Source organism: Sus scrofa, chromosome 16 (genome assembly GCF_000003025.6).
Source record: "Sus scrofa isolate TJ Tabasco breed Duroc chromosome 16, Sscrofa11.1, whole genome shotgun sequence".
Classification (NCBI taxonomy): Eukaryota; Metazoa; Chordata; class Mammalia; order Artiodactyla; family Suidae; genus Sus; species Sus scrofa.
The window spans coordinates 35,022,417-35,040,474 of record NC_010458.4 but is presented as its reverse complement, the minus strand read 5'-3'; the positions used below and the strand labels follow the sequence as shown (position 1 = coordinate 35,040,474).

Sequence of the window (18,058 nt, the reverse complement as noted above, 5' to 3'; positions counted from 1 at the left end):
TTGCGCTACACCACGATGTGAACTCCAGGGATTTTTTTAAATGACTTTTTTCCTGTTTTGCTACAGCCTGGCATGGAAGCTGGATGCCCAAATGGCACAGAAGAATAGAAACTTAGCGTGAGAAGGGTCTTTAGAGGCCATCTAGCCCAATTCCCCATGTGCTGCCTATTGTGTAACGACATCTATCAATGGGTAGTCCAGACTAAGCATGAATATCTCCAGTGAAAGATATAAAATTTAAAAGGCGTCAGATTATTCCCAGACATCTGACCACAAGGGCAGACGTGCCAAACATCTGTTAATACCAACTTGGGTCTCATGGGAAACTCAACCAGGATCCAGAGGAATCAGTGTTTGTCATATTTGTCAGGAAGCACAGAAACTGACTCTACATGCTACCTCAGACCAGTGTGGGACTTGGCTGCTAGACTCACTAAGAAGAGCCAGAAAACATGGCCAGGGATGGGGCGGGGGAAAATTCATGGTCTAAAACTTAGATGCCTTAGAAATCAAGGTTAAGCCTTGTAAGGTTAGAACAATGGGCATTTTTGTGCTTCTCTTCCATATTTCAGAAGATGTAGGTCTTTCAACAATTATTCATTTAGTTAGTCATTCATTGTTTTAGGCTGAAAAATGAACCCCAAAGATCTAAGTCCAAATCTCTGGCACCTATAGATGTTACCTTATATGGTCAAAGGGACTTCGTAGGTTTGATTAGGTTAGGATTTTGAGGTGGGAAGATTATCCTGGATTATTGGAATGGGCCCTAAATGTTATCACAATGGTCAGTATAAGAGGGAGTCAGACAGATTTGACACAGAAAAGGAAAAAAAAGGTAACGTGATAACAGAACCAAAGACTGGAGTGATATGCTTTGTTCACAGGAAGGGGCCACAAACCAAGGAATTCAGGCAGCCACTAGAAGGTGGAAAAGGCAAGAAAACATTCCCCCCTCAGAGTCTCCAAAAGGAAACAACCCTGACGACACTTTCACTTAGTCCAGTGAGACTGATTTTGGACTTCTGACTTCCATAACTACAAAAAGAAAAATATGTGTGCAGCCCTAAACTACTAAATTTGTGGTAATTTCTTACAGTGGCCCTAGGAAACTAATGCATTCATCAAACATTTCTTGACCACCTATGTCAGGTACTGGGCATGGTTCTTGATTTACAGGACATGGTGACAGGCTGAGTGATCATGAGCAACTTATTTACATTTTGTAAGCTCAGCTCTCTCACTGCAAATGGAGGTGATTCTACATATTTTATAGGGCTCTTAGGAGGATTAATAATACTAATAGGAAATCTGGCACTTATTGACTGTTTACTATGGGCTACACACATTGTTTCATTTAACCTTTAAATTAATACTAAAAAGAAGGTACTATTTTTTTTTTTTGCTGGTAAATGGTCATCTTTATTTAAGTTGATTCACCAATTAGTAGGTAATAATTTTTAAGTTTAAGCTCAATGATCCAGTTGTGAATACTTGAAATACTTCTTTGCTTTTCACCGTTTTTGTTGTTGTTCTTCTTTTTAAAAAAATTTATTACAGTTGATTTATAATGCTCTATCAATTTCTGCTGTACAGCAAAGTGAAGAAGGTACTATTATTAACTCAATATTATAAATTATATTCATTATGGAAAAGAGAAATAGATAGCGAGGAAACAGTCTTCGAGATTAGGTATCTTGCCCAAAGTTACTCCAGAGCCAGGCTGGGATTGATACCAAACCCACAGACTTGAAGTATGTTCTTTTTTTTTTTCCCCACGGCATGTGGAAGTTTCTGGGCCAGGGATCAAACCTATGTCGTGGCCCAAGCTGATGCAGTGACAATGCCAGATCTTTAACCTGCTGTGCCTCAAGAGAACTCCTTAAAGTACGTTCTTAATCACTATACCGGACTCACAGGAAGCACTCAATTAATGTGTAACACATTTCTCTTTCCTTCCTTCACTGTCATTAAAGATGTGACCTTCTCTTTTCTCATTAGTTATACCTTTATTTTTCAGTAGCTCCAGGGTTTATATCTTTAAGTTATCATAGGGTACCTTTACATAATATTGTACTGTTCTAGGCATGGAATAAGAACTTTGTACAAGTATTAAATGTGACCTTTTGCCTTCAGTGCAAAAAAAGCTGCTAATGTAACTAACACCATCAGAAGAGGGCCAGTTTTCCCTGTGGGCTCAGGTGGGTGCCCTGAGTGCCCTGTGGAGAGGGAACAAACAGACTCTTCAGGATCTGAGATTGTGGGATTCCATGATTCCCAAATATGGCACCTAACAAAACCCACATAGGCTTGGCCCAGGCTGCCCTAAAGTGGGGCAGGTAGAAGGGGAATTTTAACGGAGCAACTTGCCTTCTTCTTCAGTTATTCCCATTTTTTCTAGGCTCCAGTCACTCCAGAACCTTGACCCTTCAGCCACACATCGCAGAGCTATGACATATTCCGTAAAAGCCTGCAGTCCCGTGAGGTTGAATGTTTCTTCTCCAAAAACACCTTCCATGAAGTTGACTTCCATCTAAAAGACAAAGACAATCCTGAGCTGCATGGGAAACCACGTTATCTTTCCATTTTTCTTCTTTACTCCCCAACCTTCTCTTACCTCTTCAGAACTAGGAGCATTAGATCTCAAAATTTTAAAGATATAATTTTCATGAATAAATCCCAACACATGCTTGGGGACCATCAGCACCTAAGTAGAAGTGACTGGCCCCAAGAACCAGCCCCCCTTCCTGTTGCCTGTTTCTAAGCTTGTGAGGCAGAGATTCCTGCCTCTGGGCTGGATGTGAGAGAGTAGATCTTGCTGTTCTGGAAGATGCAAGGTGGAGTCCTGGGCCACAGGGCAACATGGGCCTCAGTTTATATTCTGGAGGTGACTACAACACCTAGAGATACGGCCTCAAGGAAGAGTAGGTAACAGAGACCATGATGGTACTAAGTTCAACCTCATGTCATGAACAAAACCTATGGACTACCTCAGTGTTTGTGATCGGCAGCACCAGGATCAGAACACAGATCCCCTCACTCCTAGACAGTTTCTCTTTATCCAAATCTCCCATTTCAAATTACTGGTCTTTGGGTGATCAGTTAAGCTGCTAAAGTTCTTAGCATCCTGGATGCATACATTCATTTTGGCACTCTCCTATTTTTTTTTCCTTTTTTTTTTTTTTTGCTTTTTAGGGCTTGACCCTTGGCTAGGGGTCCAATCAGAGCTACAGCTTCTGGCCTATGCCACAACCACAGCAACTGGGGATCCAAGCTCCATCTGCGACCTATACCACAGCTCACAGCAATGATGGATCCTTAATCCACTGAGCTGGGGGCCAGGGATTGAACCAGCATCCTCATGGATACTAGTCAGGTTCGTTACTGCTAAGCCATAATGGGAACTCTTTTTTTTTTTTTTTTGGCTGCCCCACAAAGTTCCTGGACCAGGGAGCAGTTGTGATCTCAGCTGCAGTTGCGCCAACTCCAGGGATAGAACCTGTGTCCCAGGGGTCCAGAGGTACCTCGGATCCTCTTGTACCACAGAAGGAACTCCTCACTTCCCCTTTCTTGATCTCAGTTTCCTCATGAGTAAAATGAGCTTGCTGCTGTAAGTAATCTCTAAAGTCTGCTCTAGACTCAACCCTTCAAAAGAAACTAAAAATTCAGCTGTCTTATTGAGTATGGTCACTGTTGCTGTAACATGAACTTATAGCCCTTGGTTTATATACATTTATATTGAGTTAATTAATAAAAATAAACTGCACTAGTAGACATGTCCATTTTATGAGTATGCACACTAGTCCCACAGGATCCTGTTAGAGAAGGAAGTCCTGAGGTTTCTTAACAGCTATGAAAACAGGTACATAATTATAGGTCCTGGGCCTAAAGGAAATTGGGCAAAATGAGAACGTGTGTATGTGACCAAAAGCTGAGCGTCCCAGCTGCAGACAGATAGTTCTGAACTTCCAGCCTAGTGAGATGGCATCAGAGCAAGGAAGTAGCATCCAGGGGTGAGGATGATTTTGCCACTGAGTCCCGGGTTCCCTGAGCACCCTCTTCCAATAGCCCCTGTAGATGCTGCAGCAATAGAGTTGTTGGGACCATAACTTGGAAAATTCATCACCTCTGGGAAAGCAGCTTCCCCAGCTTACCTTAGCTATGGGGCTCAGCTAAAATCAGATTAAGACCTCTAAGAGAAGGTCAACCACATGATGCCCTCCATACATAAAATGAAAACAACATTAATCCGTAAAATATATGTGAGGAAGTCTATTTTACGTGCTTTTTGAAATACACAATATTGGGTTTTTTTTTTTTCAATCTTTCAAAAATTTCCTCCTGCTTTCCTAGTCCCTAAGCACATGCTTGGCCTGCTTGCTGGATCTCCTCATGGTCAGGCTCAGAAAGCTGTAATATACTTATGGGGAGTTCCCCGGTGGTCTAGCAGTTAGGACTTGGTTTTTTACTGCTCTAGCCTGGGTTCAGTCCCTGGTCTGGGAACTGAGATCCCACATCAAATTGCTACACATAGTAGCTAAAAACAAACAAACAAACAAAAACAAATAATGTAGCTATGCAAGCATGTTCTTCTCAGCTCTAGCCTTAAGGGGGAAAAAAAAGGCTGTTCAACCTGCCGAAAGTAAGGCTCTAAAGTGTCTTTACTGTGTTTTTTTTGTCCAGGCTATATGCCTTTGGTCCTTGAAGGATCCAGGATCAATTGATCCTCCATATACACAGGCTTAAATCTAAAATTTTCCCAACTCAACACAAGCAATGGACCAACATGATGAAATTCAATAGGAATAAATAAAATATGAGCATTTTAGGTTAAAAATGAAAAAGTTATAAGATAGTAGAGATGTTTTTACTTGAAAATTTTGTGTGTGGAGGGGAATGTCATAAAGATTTAAATGGTTTAATTGGCTGGAAGCTAAGAGGCAATAATATAAATTGGTTACAAAAATATGATATAATTTTAGACTGCACTGATGGAAATATGAGAATTATTTCTGAATTTTGAAATAAAAGATTTCTTGAGATACAAAAGGCATTAAATATAAAGGAAAAGCTTGATAAAATTCAACAGCATTCATATTAAGAAGTTGTTCATCTAAAGTTACCATTAAGAGAGTGTAAAGGCAAGTCACGGTGAGAGATGTTTGCAACATACATAAAAAAATAAAAGACTCATAGATAATACAAGGAACTCCTACAAGTCAATTAAAAATTAGATAGATCATTCAACAGAAAAAAATGTGCAAAAGGCTTTAATCAACACTTCACAAAGAAGGACTCCTAAATGGCCAACAAACATATGAAAATATATACAATTGCATTAAAAGTCAGGTAAATGCAAGTTAAAGCCATGATTCCATTGTGTTCATACAAGGGAATACTACACAGCAATGAAAATGTATAAACTCCAGCATTGTATAACATGAATGGATCTTAAAAGAACAACATTGAGAGAAAGAAGCCACATGTAAAGAAAACAACAACGTATATGAATTCCATTTATATAATGTCTCAAACTGTGTTGTTCAGAGATGTAGGATTACATGGTAAATCATAATAAGAAGCAAAAAATTAATCACCATGAAAATAATAGAATAACTGTTAGCTCTAAAAGCTGGAGGTACACATCATCAGAAAAAGGTAGGCAGGGGGCTCTGGCATGCTATTTTTTTTTTTTTTTTTTGTCTTTTTGCCTTTTCTAGGGCCATACCTGTGGCATATGGAGGTTCCCAGGCTAGGGGTCTAATCAAAGCTACAGCTGCTGGCCTATGCCAGAGACCCAGCAATGCGGGATCCTAGCCACGTCTGTGACCTACACCACAGCTCACGGCAATGCCAGATCCTTAACCTACTGATCAAGGCCAGGGATCGAACCCGCAACTCATAGTTCCTAGTTGGATTCGTTAACCACTGAGCCACGATGGGAACTCCTGGCATGCTGTTTTTTATAGCAGTGGTTTTCACTCGAGCACTGACTTAATAATAATTTAGTTGTTTTGTTTGTTTTTGGCCACAGTGTACAGCAGCTTGATGTGGGTTCTCAGTTCCCAGACCAGGGATTGAACCCGAGCCATGATGGTGAAAGCCCCAAATCCTAACCACTAGGCCACAAGGAAACTCCTTAATAATAATTTGTTAAATGCAATATCTATGTTTTGATCACTTTTCTAAACATGTGTTATACATCACAGTTTCATAAAAGAAAAATAGAAAAATTAAAAGGAAATGGCCAAGCCATGGAAATCTCTGGCAGCCAACATAGCTAAATAAAACCAGGTTGGTATGCAAGAGCAAGTTTCTCTCTTTTTTATATATCCCTGTATTCAGAATGTGTGATACCTATAGTAAAACATCTTTCTAGTCTGAAAGGCCCAAATGGGAAACTGGTAAGAAAAATATTCACTATTGTCTTCTAATTTCAAAGAAGAAAATGGAAAAAGTGATTCTAGGCCAACAAAATTACAAGGACATAACTTACCCAGTGGGCACTATCAACCATTCTGAATCGAAGTGTGTATTTTAAAGTAGAATGAACAGGTGCCAACACAGGTCTTGCCCATTTTATTTGAACCATTCGTTTGATGCCCAAAATTGGTTTCACACTGGAAATCTCAGGTGGCTCTGTTTTAACTGAAAATAAAAATCATAGCAGTTTTCATATTTGCAAAAAGATCAGAAAGTGCTAATGACATCCACATAGAATTGAAAAAAAGAAACCTAGAAAGAAAATGATAGTGCATATTTTGTATTTTTGGTATGCAGATGGTATTAGGATGGCAGTGCAAAAAGACTGCTGCTACTCCTCCCCCCCTCAAAAAAATGTCCAATGAGGAGAGAATATATTCCTGTGTTTTTTTCTCCAAATCAGCATTTTACTAACTGGGTCAGATCTTGTGCTGAGCAGAAAGAAGGTCAAAAGAAGAGACTACATGACCAGAAAATGGGCTGTTGCCCTTATCTGCTCTCCCACCTCTCCTTCTTTGACCTCCAGGATGAACAAGTGCCCAGTAAAAAGCACCTCTCATTTCCTCTGAACACTACAAACATTCTCACCCCAAATCTCTCCTTGAAAATATGTGGGTGTTTTTCTGGGTATAAATATATAGTAGCATAAGCTCACTCCGAAAAAATTTTTAAATATAGAAAAGAGACGAAGAAAAACTTTAAATCATCCATAATGCCATCAACCAGAGAGAATCATGTTTAGAATTTTTGTATATTTCCAGGCTCTTTTCTACACAAGAATGTGTAGACTTTTAAACAAAATTGATGTTTTGATAAATAAAGCTTTCATATCTTTTTTAAAAATCACAAAATCAGTAAGTATCCCCTTACATTAAAAAAATATTCAATACATGATTTTTTTCAAAGCTTCATAATATTATCTTACAGATGAACAAAATATATTTGACGTTTCTCTATCATTGTGCATAGTGATGCCAATTTTTCATTTTAAAGCCCAATGAGAACAGAAACATGGTTTTGATCACAAGTTTAGAATTAACACTTGGCACTTAGCAAGTATCTGATATTTACTAAGTGAATAAATAAGTGGATAATAGTTGTATCTTTGTCTGCATTTCTGTTTGGGTTTTTTGTTTTTTTGTTTGTTTGTTTTTGTCTTTTTGCCATTTTGTGGGCCGCTCCCGTGGCATATGGAGGTTCCCAGGCTAGAGGTCTAATTGGAGCTGTAGCCGCCAGCCTACACCAGAGCCACAGCAATGCTGGATCCTTAACCCACTGAGCAAGGCCAGGGATCGAACCCGCAACCTCATGGATCCTAGTTGGATTCGTTAACCACTGCGCCGTGACGGGAACTCCTGTCTGCATTTCTGATAGTTTTCTTAGATCCCCTAGGATGGAAGAATTAAATAAAAGGTATAAATATTTTTAGGGCTGCTTCCCCAAAAAAGCTATTTTGCTTTCCAAATAAGCTACTCTAATTGCAGTGTATGTACATATGACAATTTCTTTATTCATGAATCTGTTGATGGACATTTAGGTTGTTTCCATATCTTGGCTATTATAAATAATGTTACAATGAACATGTAAATGCAAATATCTCTTTAAGATCCTGATTTCAATTCCTTTGGGTAAATATTAGAACTAGGACTGCTAGATCATATGGTAGTTATATTTTTACTTTTTTTAGGAACATCCACACTGTTTTCTTTTTTCTTTTTCTTTTTTTCTTTTTTTTTTTTTTTTTTTGCCTTTCCTAGGGCCGCTCCTGTGGCATATGGAGGTTCCCAGACTAGGGGTCGAATCAGAGCTGTAGCCACCAGCCTATGCCACAGTCACAGCAACTTCGGGATCCGAACCGCATCTGCAACCTACACCACAGCTCATGGGAATGCCGGACCCTTAACCCACTGAGCAAGGCCAGGGATCGAACCCGCAACCTCATGATTCCTAGTCGGATTCGTTAACCACTGCATCATGACGGGAACTCCCTAGTTTTGGGTCTGATGTTTAAATATTTAATTCATTTTTAGTTGAATTTTTCTATATAGTGTAAGATATGGGTCCAATTTCTTTTCTTTCTTTCTTTTTCTTTCCTTTTTTGCATATAGATATCCAGTTTTCCCAACACTGTTTATTGAAGAGGCTCTCTTTTCCCTATTTTGTATTATTTGTGCCTTTGTCAAAGATCAGTTGAACACATATGCATAGATTTACTTCTAGGTTCTCTAGTCTATTCTACTGTCCTGTGTCTGGTTTTATGCCAGTACTGTACTGTTTTGATTACTACAGCTTTGTAGTATATTTTGAAATCAAGTAATGTGATGTCCCCAAATTTGTTTCTCTCTCTCTCTCTCTTTTTTTTTTTTTTTTTTTTTTTTGTTCTTTTTCTCATTTTTGGCCACCCCATGGCATTTGGAGTTCTTGGGCCAGTGATCAGTTCCCAGCTGCAGTTGCAATGCTGGATCCTTAACCCACTGTACCAGACCAGTGATTGAACCTGTGTCCCAGTGCTCCCAAGATACCACCAATCCCATTGCACCACAATGGAACTCCCAGATTTGTTTCTTTATCTTTTCTTTTCTTTTTCTTTTTCTTTTTGTCTTTTTGCTATTTCTTGGGCTGCTCCCATGGCATATTGAGGTTCCCAGGCTAGAGGTCTAATCAGAGCTGTAGCCACCGGCCTCTGTCAGAGCCACAACAATGTGGGATCCAAGCCATGTCTGCAACCTACACCACAGCTCATGGCAACGCCAGATCCTTAACCCACTGAGCAAGGCCAGGGATCAAACCTGCAACCTCATGGTTCCTAGTCAGATTCGTTAACCACTGAGCCATGACAGGAACTCCCAGATGTTTCTTTTTCTTTTTTTTTTTTTTTTTGTCTTTTTGTTGTTGTTGTTGTTGTTGTTGCTATTTCTTGGGCCACTCCCGCGGCATATGGAGGTTCCCAGGCTAGGGGTTGAATTGGAGCTGTAGCCACCGGCCTACGCCAGAGCCACCTACACCACAGCTCACGGCAACGCCGGATCATTAACCCACTGAGCAAGGGCAGGGACCGAACCCACAACCTCATGGTTCCTAGTCGGATTCGTTAACCACTGCGCCACGACGGGAACTCCCAGATTTGTTTCTTTTGTTCAAAATTGCTTTGGTTATTCAGAGTCTTCTGTGGTTCCAAATCAATTTTAGGAGTTTTTTCTATTTCTATGGAAAATGCTGCTGGAATTTTGATAGAGATTGCATTGATCTGTATATTTCTTTGTGTTTCATGGACATTTTAACAATATTAATTCTTCTAATCCATGAATACAGGATATATTTTCATTTATTTGTGTCTTCTTCAATTATTTATTTCATCAATGTTTCACAGGTTTCAGTCTACAAATCTTATAGGTTTCAGTGTACAGATTTCTCTCCTCTTTTGTTAAATTCACTCAAGTATTTTATTCTTTTTGATGCTATTGTAAATAGGATTGTTTTCTTTATCTTTTTTTGGATAGATCTTAGTACTTAGCAATGCTTTACCAAGTCCTAGAAATAGATTATAAAAACAAGATTTCTTCAGAGATTAATTTTATAAATCTATGTTGTACTAATTTAGACCAAAATTCCTCCTCACTCTAAGTTTTAATCAGAGGTAGTTACAGAATATTTAAATATCCACTATATCTAGTTGAAAGAGGGGTAGGAGTTTGGGATTTTGTTTGTTTTTCTTTGTGACAATTTATTTTTTAGTATTTTAAAACTAAAGTAATACAAGTTCACTTTAAGAAAGTAAAGATAATAATAATAAGAAGTTTATGTTTAAAGAGCGAATAACCTTGCTCCTTTCAGGCCTATCATCATTAGGTATCATCAGTCTTTACAGTATTAGGTAATCCTGCCAAAGGGAGTTCTCTAACAATGTTTTAAAAAGAAACACAAGTTAAAAGACATTTTCAGGCACATATGTCTATACTAATGAAGTCTAGTAAAAGTTTAAAGATGAATTAACACTTTGAAACTCTTTCACAAAAGAGAAGACCAGGAAATACCTCCCAACTCATTCTATGCATCCAGTATTTCCTGTTATTTCAAAAGTAGACAAAGATATCAAGCAGAAAAAAAGAAAAAGCAACAGACCAATATCCCTTATGAATATAGAAATAAAAGTCCTCAGAAAAAGCTATCAATCCAAATTCAGCAACACATAGAAAGGACTGTATAATCTACTACAACCATGTGAGAGTTTTATTTAAGAATACAAGTTTTATTTAATTTATGAATAAAACTTGTATTTTTATTTAAGAATACAAGTTTTATTTAATTTATGAAACACATAGAAAGGACTGTATAATCTACTACAACCATGTGAGAGTTTTATTTAAGAATACAAGTTTTATTTAATTTATGAAACTCAGTGAACATATACACAATTTTAATAGAATGAAAGACAAAACTACATGATTATCTCAATAGATACAGAAAAGATACTTGACAAAATGCAACACTATTTATGATAAAAACACTCAATAAACTATGAAAAGAAGGGAATTTCCTCAACCTTATAAAGAGCATCTACAAAGCCCCACAGCTAGCATCATACTAAATGGTGAAAGACTAGATGCTTTTACCCTAAGATCAGGAAAAAGAAAAGGATATCTGGTTTTATCATGTCTATTTAACACTGTAATTTAGGGCAACTGGCAAGAAAGATAAATAAAATGCATCCATACTGGAAAGGAAAAACTAATATTATATTTTCAGATGGTATGAGCTTGTATATATATAATTCTAAGGAATCCACACACATATAAAAAAATTTTAGATCCAATATAAAATTTCAATGAGGTTGCAGGTAACAAGATTGATATATAAAAGTGAATTCCATTTGTATACTCTAATAATAAACAATCTGAAATGAAATTAATAAAGCAATTCCATTTACAATAGCGTCAAAAAGAAAAAATACTTGAGAGTAAATCTAACCAAAGAAGTTCAAGACTTGTAGACTGAAAACTACAAAATATTTTTAAAAATTAAAAAAACTTCAAATTAGGGGAATGGTATCCCATGTTCATGGATTGGATGATTTTATATTATTAAGATCACTATCTTTATCAAAATTCCAGCTGGCTTCTTTTCAGTAATTGATAAGCTGATTCTAAAATTCATATGGAAATGCAAGGGACCTAACAGACAAAAAAATCTTAAAAAGGAACAAAATTAGAGGGCTCACTTTCCCAATTTCAAAACTTACTATAAATTTACAGTAATCAAGATAGTGTCATATTGGCATAAAGATAGAATTACAGATCAATGGAATAGAATTGAGAGCCCAGGGGAAAAAACGCTTATATTTATGGCAGATTAATTTTTCTTTGGCCACACTCATGGCATGCAGAAGTTTCTGGGCTGGGGTCAAACCCGTGCCACAGCTATAACCAGAGACACAGCAGAGTAAGTGCCAGATCCTTAACCTGCTAAGCCACCAGGGAACTCCATGGCAAATTGATTTTGACAAGAGTGCCAAGATAATTCAACGGGAGGTGGTGGGGAGGAATCATATTTTCAACAAATGGTGCTGGATATTCCAATGCAAAAGACTAAAGTTTGACTCCTATCTCATACATATACAAAAACTAACTTAGAATGGATCATAAAACTAAAAATGAGAGCTAAATCTACAAAAATCTTAGAATAAACCAGAGCAGTAAATCTTTGTGAACTTTTTTTAAGATCTGACTCTAGATTATAAGCAATAAAAGAAAAATAGATAATAAATTCATCAAAATTAAATTTTTTCAGTTTCAAAGGACACCATTAAGAAATTGAAAAGACAGCCCACAAAAAGGGAAAAAATATTTGCAAAATATATTTAGTAAGGAGCTGGTACTCAGAATACATAAAGAATACTTAAGACTGAACAATAAAAAGACAACACAACTTTAAAATGGGCAAATGATTTGGTTTAACATTTTTCCATAGAAAATATACAAATGACCAATTAGTACATGAACATATGCTCAACATGATTAGTCACTAGGTAAATGCAAATCAGAGCAATAAGATATGACTTCATACCCAGGATGACTGTAATAAAAAAGATGGACAATAACTAGTGATGGTGAGGATTTAGAGAAGATGAAATCTTTAAAAATTGCTGGTGGAAATGTAAAATGATGCAGCCACTTTGGTTAAGTTTGGCAGTTCCTCAATAATGATAGACTTATCATATGACCCAGTAATCTCGTTAGGTTCTCAGTATCTAAGAGAATTGAAGCATACGCCCATACAAAAACTCATACACAAATATTCATCACAGCAGTATTCGTAATAACCGAAAAGTCGAAACAACCCAAGTGTCCATCAACTAATGTTTCGCTAAAGAGAATATGGTATATTCCAACAGTGGATTATTACTCAGCTCTAAAAAGGAAAAATACTATAAGACGGAATGAACATTGAAAACATTATGCTAAGTGAAAGAAATAAGGTACTGTGTCATTACATTTGTATAAATTGTCCAAAAATGGGCAAATCTGTAAAGACAGAAAATAGATCAGTGGTTGCCAGAAATTAGAGGAAGGTGGAAATAAAGGGTTAGGGAACTGTTAACGGGTATGAAGTTTCTTTAGATGGGTGATGAAAAGGTTCTGGAATTAGATACTGGTGATGTTTGCACAAAGAACTTTGTGAATATGATTTTAAAAACCTTCATAATTTTCATTTTAAACTAGTTAAATGTCATTTTTATGGCATGTGAATTATATCTCACAAAAGCTGTTCTTTTATAATTATGTAATGAAAATAAAATTTGAAAGAATTTAACAGGTAAGAATAAGATATTTTTTAGAAGATTTTTTACTCTCTCCTACAGGAATAATGTTTTGAGGAAGAAACACTATTTTTTTTACTGTAATTTATAGTACAAACTGTAAGAGGAAATTCAGGGACCAGAAAAATTCTCTTCTCTCTCTCTCTTTTTTTTTTTTTTTTCCATTTGGTCCCTTCCTTCCTCCCTCCCTTCCCTCCTTTCTCCATTCCTCCCTCCCTCCCTCTCTCTTCTTTCTTCAATGAGAAGACAAATTTTCTGTATATCTATTATATACACCTACTACATCTTTGAGCTTTTGGTCTACTTTTGAGTCTACAGAAAGTATATAAGAACATGAAATGACACTTACTTACGGTATTTAAATTCCAATGTGTTATATCGGATTCAATTATACCATCCGCATTTTGAGCTTCTACTTGAATGGTGGAATAATCTGGTATTGATATTCTTGGATACAGAAAAGAGCACGAAGAACCCCTTTCACTTGTAGAATTACAGGTATCACTTATACGTCCATAAATGCTTTGAAGGAAAAAGTAATTCAACATGAGTTTAGTACAGCAGTTTAGAAACATAACCATAGTTAATGTACTAAGCATGTGTTTGGTAGTTTCACTCTGAGTTTCTCTTGAGAACTTGTAGCCTAGAATTTGATGCCCATCTCTCCAGATTCCTTCCTCACCTCCAAGGAGAGATAAAAATTGCCATTGAGTCCTGCCCCAGAACCCTGTAAGTCCATCAGATGCTACACTCATTAATGCATTTCCTATTGTAGATAACAAAGTCCTTGAAAATCCCAGATTCTAGCTTTAAGAACTTATTTTCAAGAAAAAATATCAGAGGATTTGTTAAATAAATGACAGTAGATACATAAATAGATTTTAAAATGATAATTTTTAATACAATTACATTTATTGGTATGGAAAGATGCTTACACTCTAACGCTCGTGAAAAAAGTAGGGATGCATATTATGTACAGAATGATCACATTTATATAAACTTATATATTTACATAACTATTCTTAAAGATGTCTAGAAAGGTCTTCATCAAAATGTTAAAAATTTTTACCTTTTGTGGTGGGATTTTGGGTGTTTTTTACATTCTTCATATTTCTCAGATTGAATTTTCTGCCATTGGTATATATTGTGTTCAGAAAACTTATTAAAATTATTTTCCTACATAGATAATTTAAACCCTATCAAGCTGTAACTTAATGAAAACAAGTACATATATTGGTAGGAATCAGTTGAATGGGTACAGTTATAGTCCATGTGGCTCTGGGGATGAAGTAGGCTGAGAACAGAAAAGGAGGGCCCCCTTGCAAGGTTTGCAAGGGCAGGGGGTGAGAGAGAAGAGCATGAACATGTAGAAATACAGAATCACAGAATTTTGAAAGTAGAAAGGTTTCTATGGTTTTCTATGGCTATTGTACAATTCAAAAAAGGCCTTCAGGGTAATGTGTTGTGGTTATAGGCAGAGGCTCTGGAAGCAGACCAGGTTTTAACCCTGGCTTTGCCCCTAATAACCCGTGTCTTGGGCAAGTTTCTTTCTTTTTCTTTTCTTTTTTTTCTTTTTTTTTAAAATCTTTTTAGGGCCGCACTCAAGGCATATGGAGGTTCCCAGGCTAGGGGTTAAATTGGAGCTGTAGCTGCTGGCCTATGCCACAGCCACAGAAAGGCCAGATCCAAGCCACGTTTGCAACCTACACCACAGCTCATGGCAACGCCGGATCCTTAACCCACTGAGCAAGGCCAGGGATCAAACCTGCGTCCTCATGGATACTAGTCAGATTCATTTCCACTGAGCCACAATGGGAACTCCTGGCTAGAATTTTTTAAATGTATAATTTTTATTCTAATAGAACTAGAATTAAAAAGGATGCTTAGTGTAGCAAAAGAAAAATTGGGAATCCTTGTCCTGGTGAAATACCATTTGTCAGGGCTTAGGCAGCAAATTAGTAACAGACAGAGGTAAGTCTGCTCTTAGTTCTGAGTTTAAAATCTTCCTTACTCTCTCTGGATCCATGACAAGTGAACAGTTTTATAACATACACTGGGAGGAGGAGAGAGATAGTCAAATATAGTAAATAATCAGATTTTCCCCACTGTGCTTATAACTGGGGACTAATCTCAGCCAATCAGAAGCTCTAAGAGGAGGTCGCCTCGCAGCTATACCTCCCTGCTCTCCCGCACCTGGCACCCCACCCCCTCACAGCCCATTTGTAGCTGTAGAACCTGTCAGCATGGCTGCAAGTGGCCAAGATTTCACCCCACTGAATGCAAACACTGGTCATCCAAAAACATTTCACTTCATAAGCGACTCGAGTCATGTGTAAACCAGGAGCCTCCTCCCCTTACTCCTACCGATAGTACACCACCTCCCTTACTTACTAAGTTCTCTTAACTGTGTACCATGTAAAATTAGCTTCTTTCTCTGGACTCCAGGTGCAAGTAAAATTTTTCTTATAATAGAAGATGCAAGAAATGTTCTCAGGCTTAGCTGGCAGAACTGAAAAAAAAAAAGAAAAAAAGAAAAAAAAACTACACATACACAAACATAATAACTTCACCACATGATCAATATTGCCAGCATGGAACACCGTGATAAAAATAAGGTGACCAAAAGTTGGGTTTCTTGGTTAGTTACTAGGTATAATAGGTTCTCCTAATCAGGGCCATGGAGAAAATCTAATTCCCTCTCTTCAATTACAACCTTTGAAGAACTCGATTTCTACTTTTAAAAAATACTTTTTACATTTTTACTTAAAAGGAGCATATCAGAAGCAAAAATTATATTAAAACATCAGGCAAATATAAAGTATTAGTGAAATACTATGTAAAGCATCAAATGATGGAACCACTCTGGATAACTGGGCAATGGATGATGTGGGGAAAGAGAAAACTTCAGAATGTTCAGCTATGTTCAATTTCAACCTTATGAATCAACAATTCTCCCCAGAGGATTGCATAGTAGAGAAAATCTCTGAAATACCTTCGGCTGTATTTTCATCTCTCATAAATCTTGCTCCTTATAGTTCCCACCCAATGACATCCATCCCCTCATAGGGAGAGTAGATGTACTGCCACCCAGAAGAGGAGTCTAGATCCTCAAGGTGTCCAGAGACAGAATTCAGGAGTGCCTGAATTTAAATGGGAAAATGTCTGCATCTTTATTTTTCACTAAACACTGGTTGAAATTTATAATTTCCTTCCATTATGAATGCGGTCAACAACCTATAATAAAATTATTACTTATGAATTTGTCACCCTTAAAAGTCATGGTTATTTTCACATTATGTTTCAATTGTTGCAACACCTTGAAATATCAAATACCAGTGTCACTGTTACTAAATTCATTATTAGGTCTTCTTATTTAATGTGTTATTAAAGAAGCATATATATTACTATATCACAAATGTGTTTCTTTAATATTTTGACAATGTCATTTCAGTATATTTGGGTTCCTTTGTAATCCTGTGTATCTTATTTATGGATTTACAGATATTATTTTGAGAAAAGATGCATAAACTTCACCAGGTGACAGTGAAACGTCCTTAGGTCTTGATTGCGTGTATGATGATCAGGGGCTCATCATTCACATGCACCTTTACTCACATACATGCAGTCAAGAACTAAGGGCATTTTAAACTAAAGGCACCTCTGAGGCTCAAACTAACTTCTTTTTGAGCCTTTGATAAGGTCACAGTCTTAAAGCAGCAGGCATTTTTGAGAGAGAAAGTCAGTTTCTTAAGTTACCTTTACAGATCAAAGCTAAGCTCTAATGCTTCTAGGAAGAAAGTCCCTACCAGACGGAAGGAGGAAAAAGCCCATAACTTGTAGCAAGGAAAATATTGGAGCAGAGGAGTGAAAGTAAGACAAAGCAAAGAGCTCAGATGTCAGTACTCTTTGTGGCAGTACAGACACACAGATGAGTCTGATGAACCAAAGTCATGTGGGCTCGTGGCCTATTTCACCAGGCAAGCCTGGGGGAGGTTACAAGTCTAGATGAAGCCTCATGTTCCACTCAGCATCAGCTCCAGCATGACATGAACGTCCTAACACTATGCTAGCAGAGAGTGGGCTGGGCAAGCTCTTCAGGTAAGCTATATGCAGGTGAGTGTAGCCAGCAGGGATGCAGAAGCCCCACAGTGGCTCAGGGTGAGGGATGGTGGGTGGGTTTAAACATGTGGGGCCAGGTCCAAACCTGGAATTTGGACGAAGAGGCTTGTCTGCACATCAGCATATCAAGACCACAGGCAAATGAGTGGGGCATGAGCTTCAGGAGTAGGTGCCAGCATGATGCCCCAAAGCTCAGGCAAAGCCAGCTGCCCTGCAGCAGAGAATACAGGAGGAATCAGACCACAGCAGACAGTCCAGAGGATAACAGATGGAAACACATGGACTTGCTCACATGGCTTCAGGAGCCCTCGCCCAGGACTCCGAAATCACATAAACCCTGCTCATATACCTAGGTACCACCCTAAGGAGGAGCAGGGGGAAGGGCAGAAGCTCTGGAACCGTGCACATTTACCCCAGAGAGACTGAATTAGCTGAAAGACACTGTAAATCAGAAGAAACTGAGACAATGGTAACAAATGTAAGTGTTACCCATCCTATCCTCTTCCTCAGCGCTGCCTGGCATTCCAGGGGAGCAAGGACTTTTGTTACTGATTAGCTTAATCATAGAAAATAAGGATATTACAATTTTCTCTGCACTTCTGACTGATACTGTATATATTTCAACTCTTGCAGAGGTAACAC

The 18,058-nt window shown here is 37.7% G+C and overlaps 1 protein-coding gene across 2 annotated transcripts in view; it reads right to left on the bottom strand.

Annotated features, from left to right (window-relative positions):
- The window catches only part of IL31RA (interleukin 31 receptor A), an 83,969-nt gene that overhangs the window by 30,893 nt on the left and 35,018 nt on the right, over positions 1–18,058 (bottom strand). For both annotated transcript variants that reach the window (XM_021076775.1, XM_003133979.6), the window contains exons 3-6: positions 15,689–15,806; positions 13,647–13,819; positions 6,494–6,645; positions 2,368–2,530 (exon numbers count right to left, since the gene is read on the bottom strand). In XM_021076775.1, the coding sequence (XP_020932434.1) occupies positions 2,368–2,530; positions 6,494–6,645; positions 13,647–13,819; positions 15,689–15,806 (606 nt within the window). The remainder of the gene's footprint in view (positions 1–2,367; positions 2,531–6,493; positions 6,646–13,646; positions 13,820–15,688; positions 15,807–18,058) is intronic.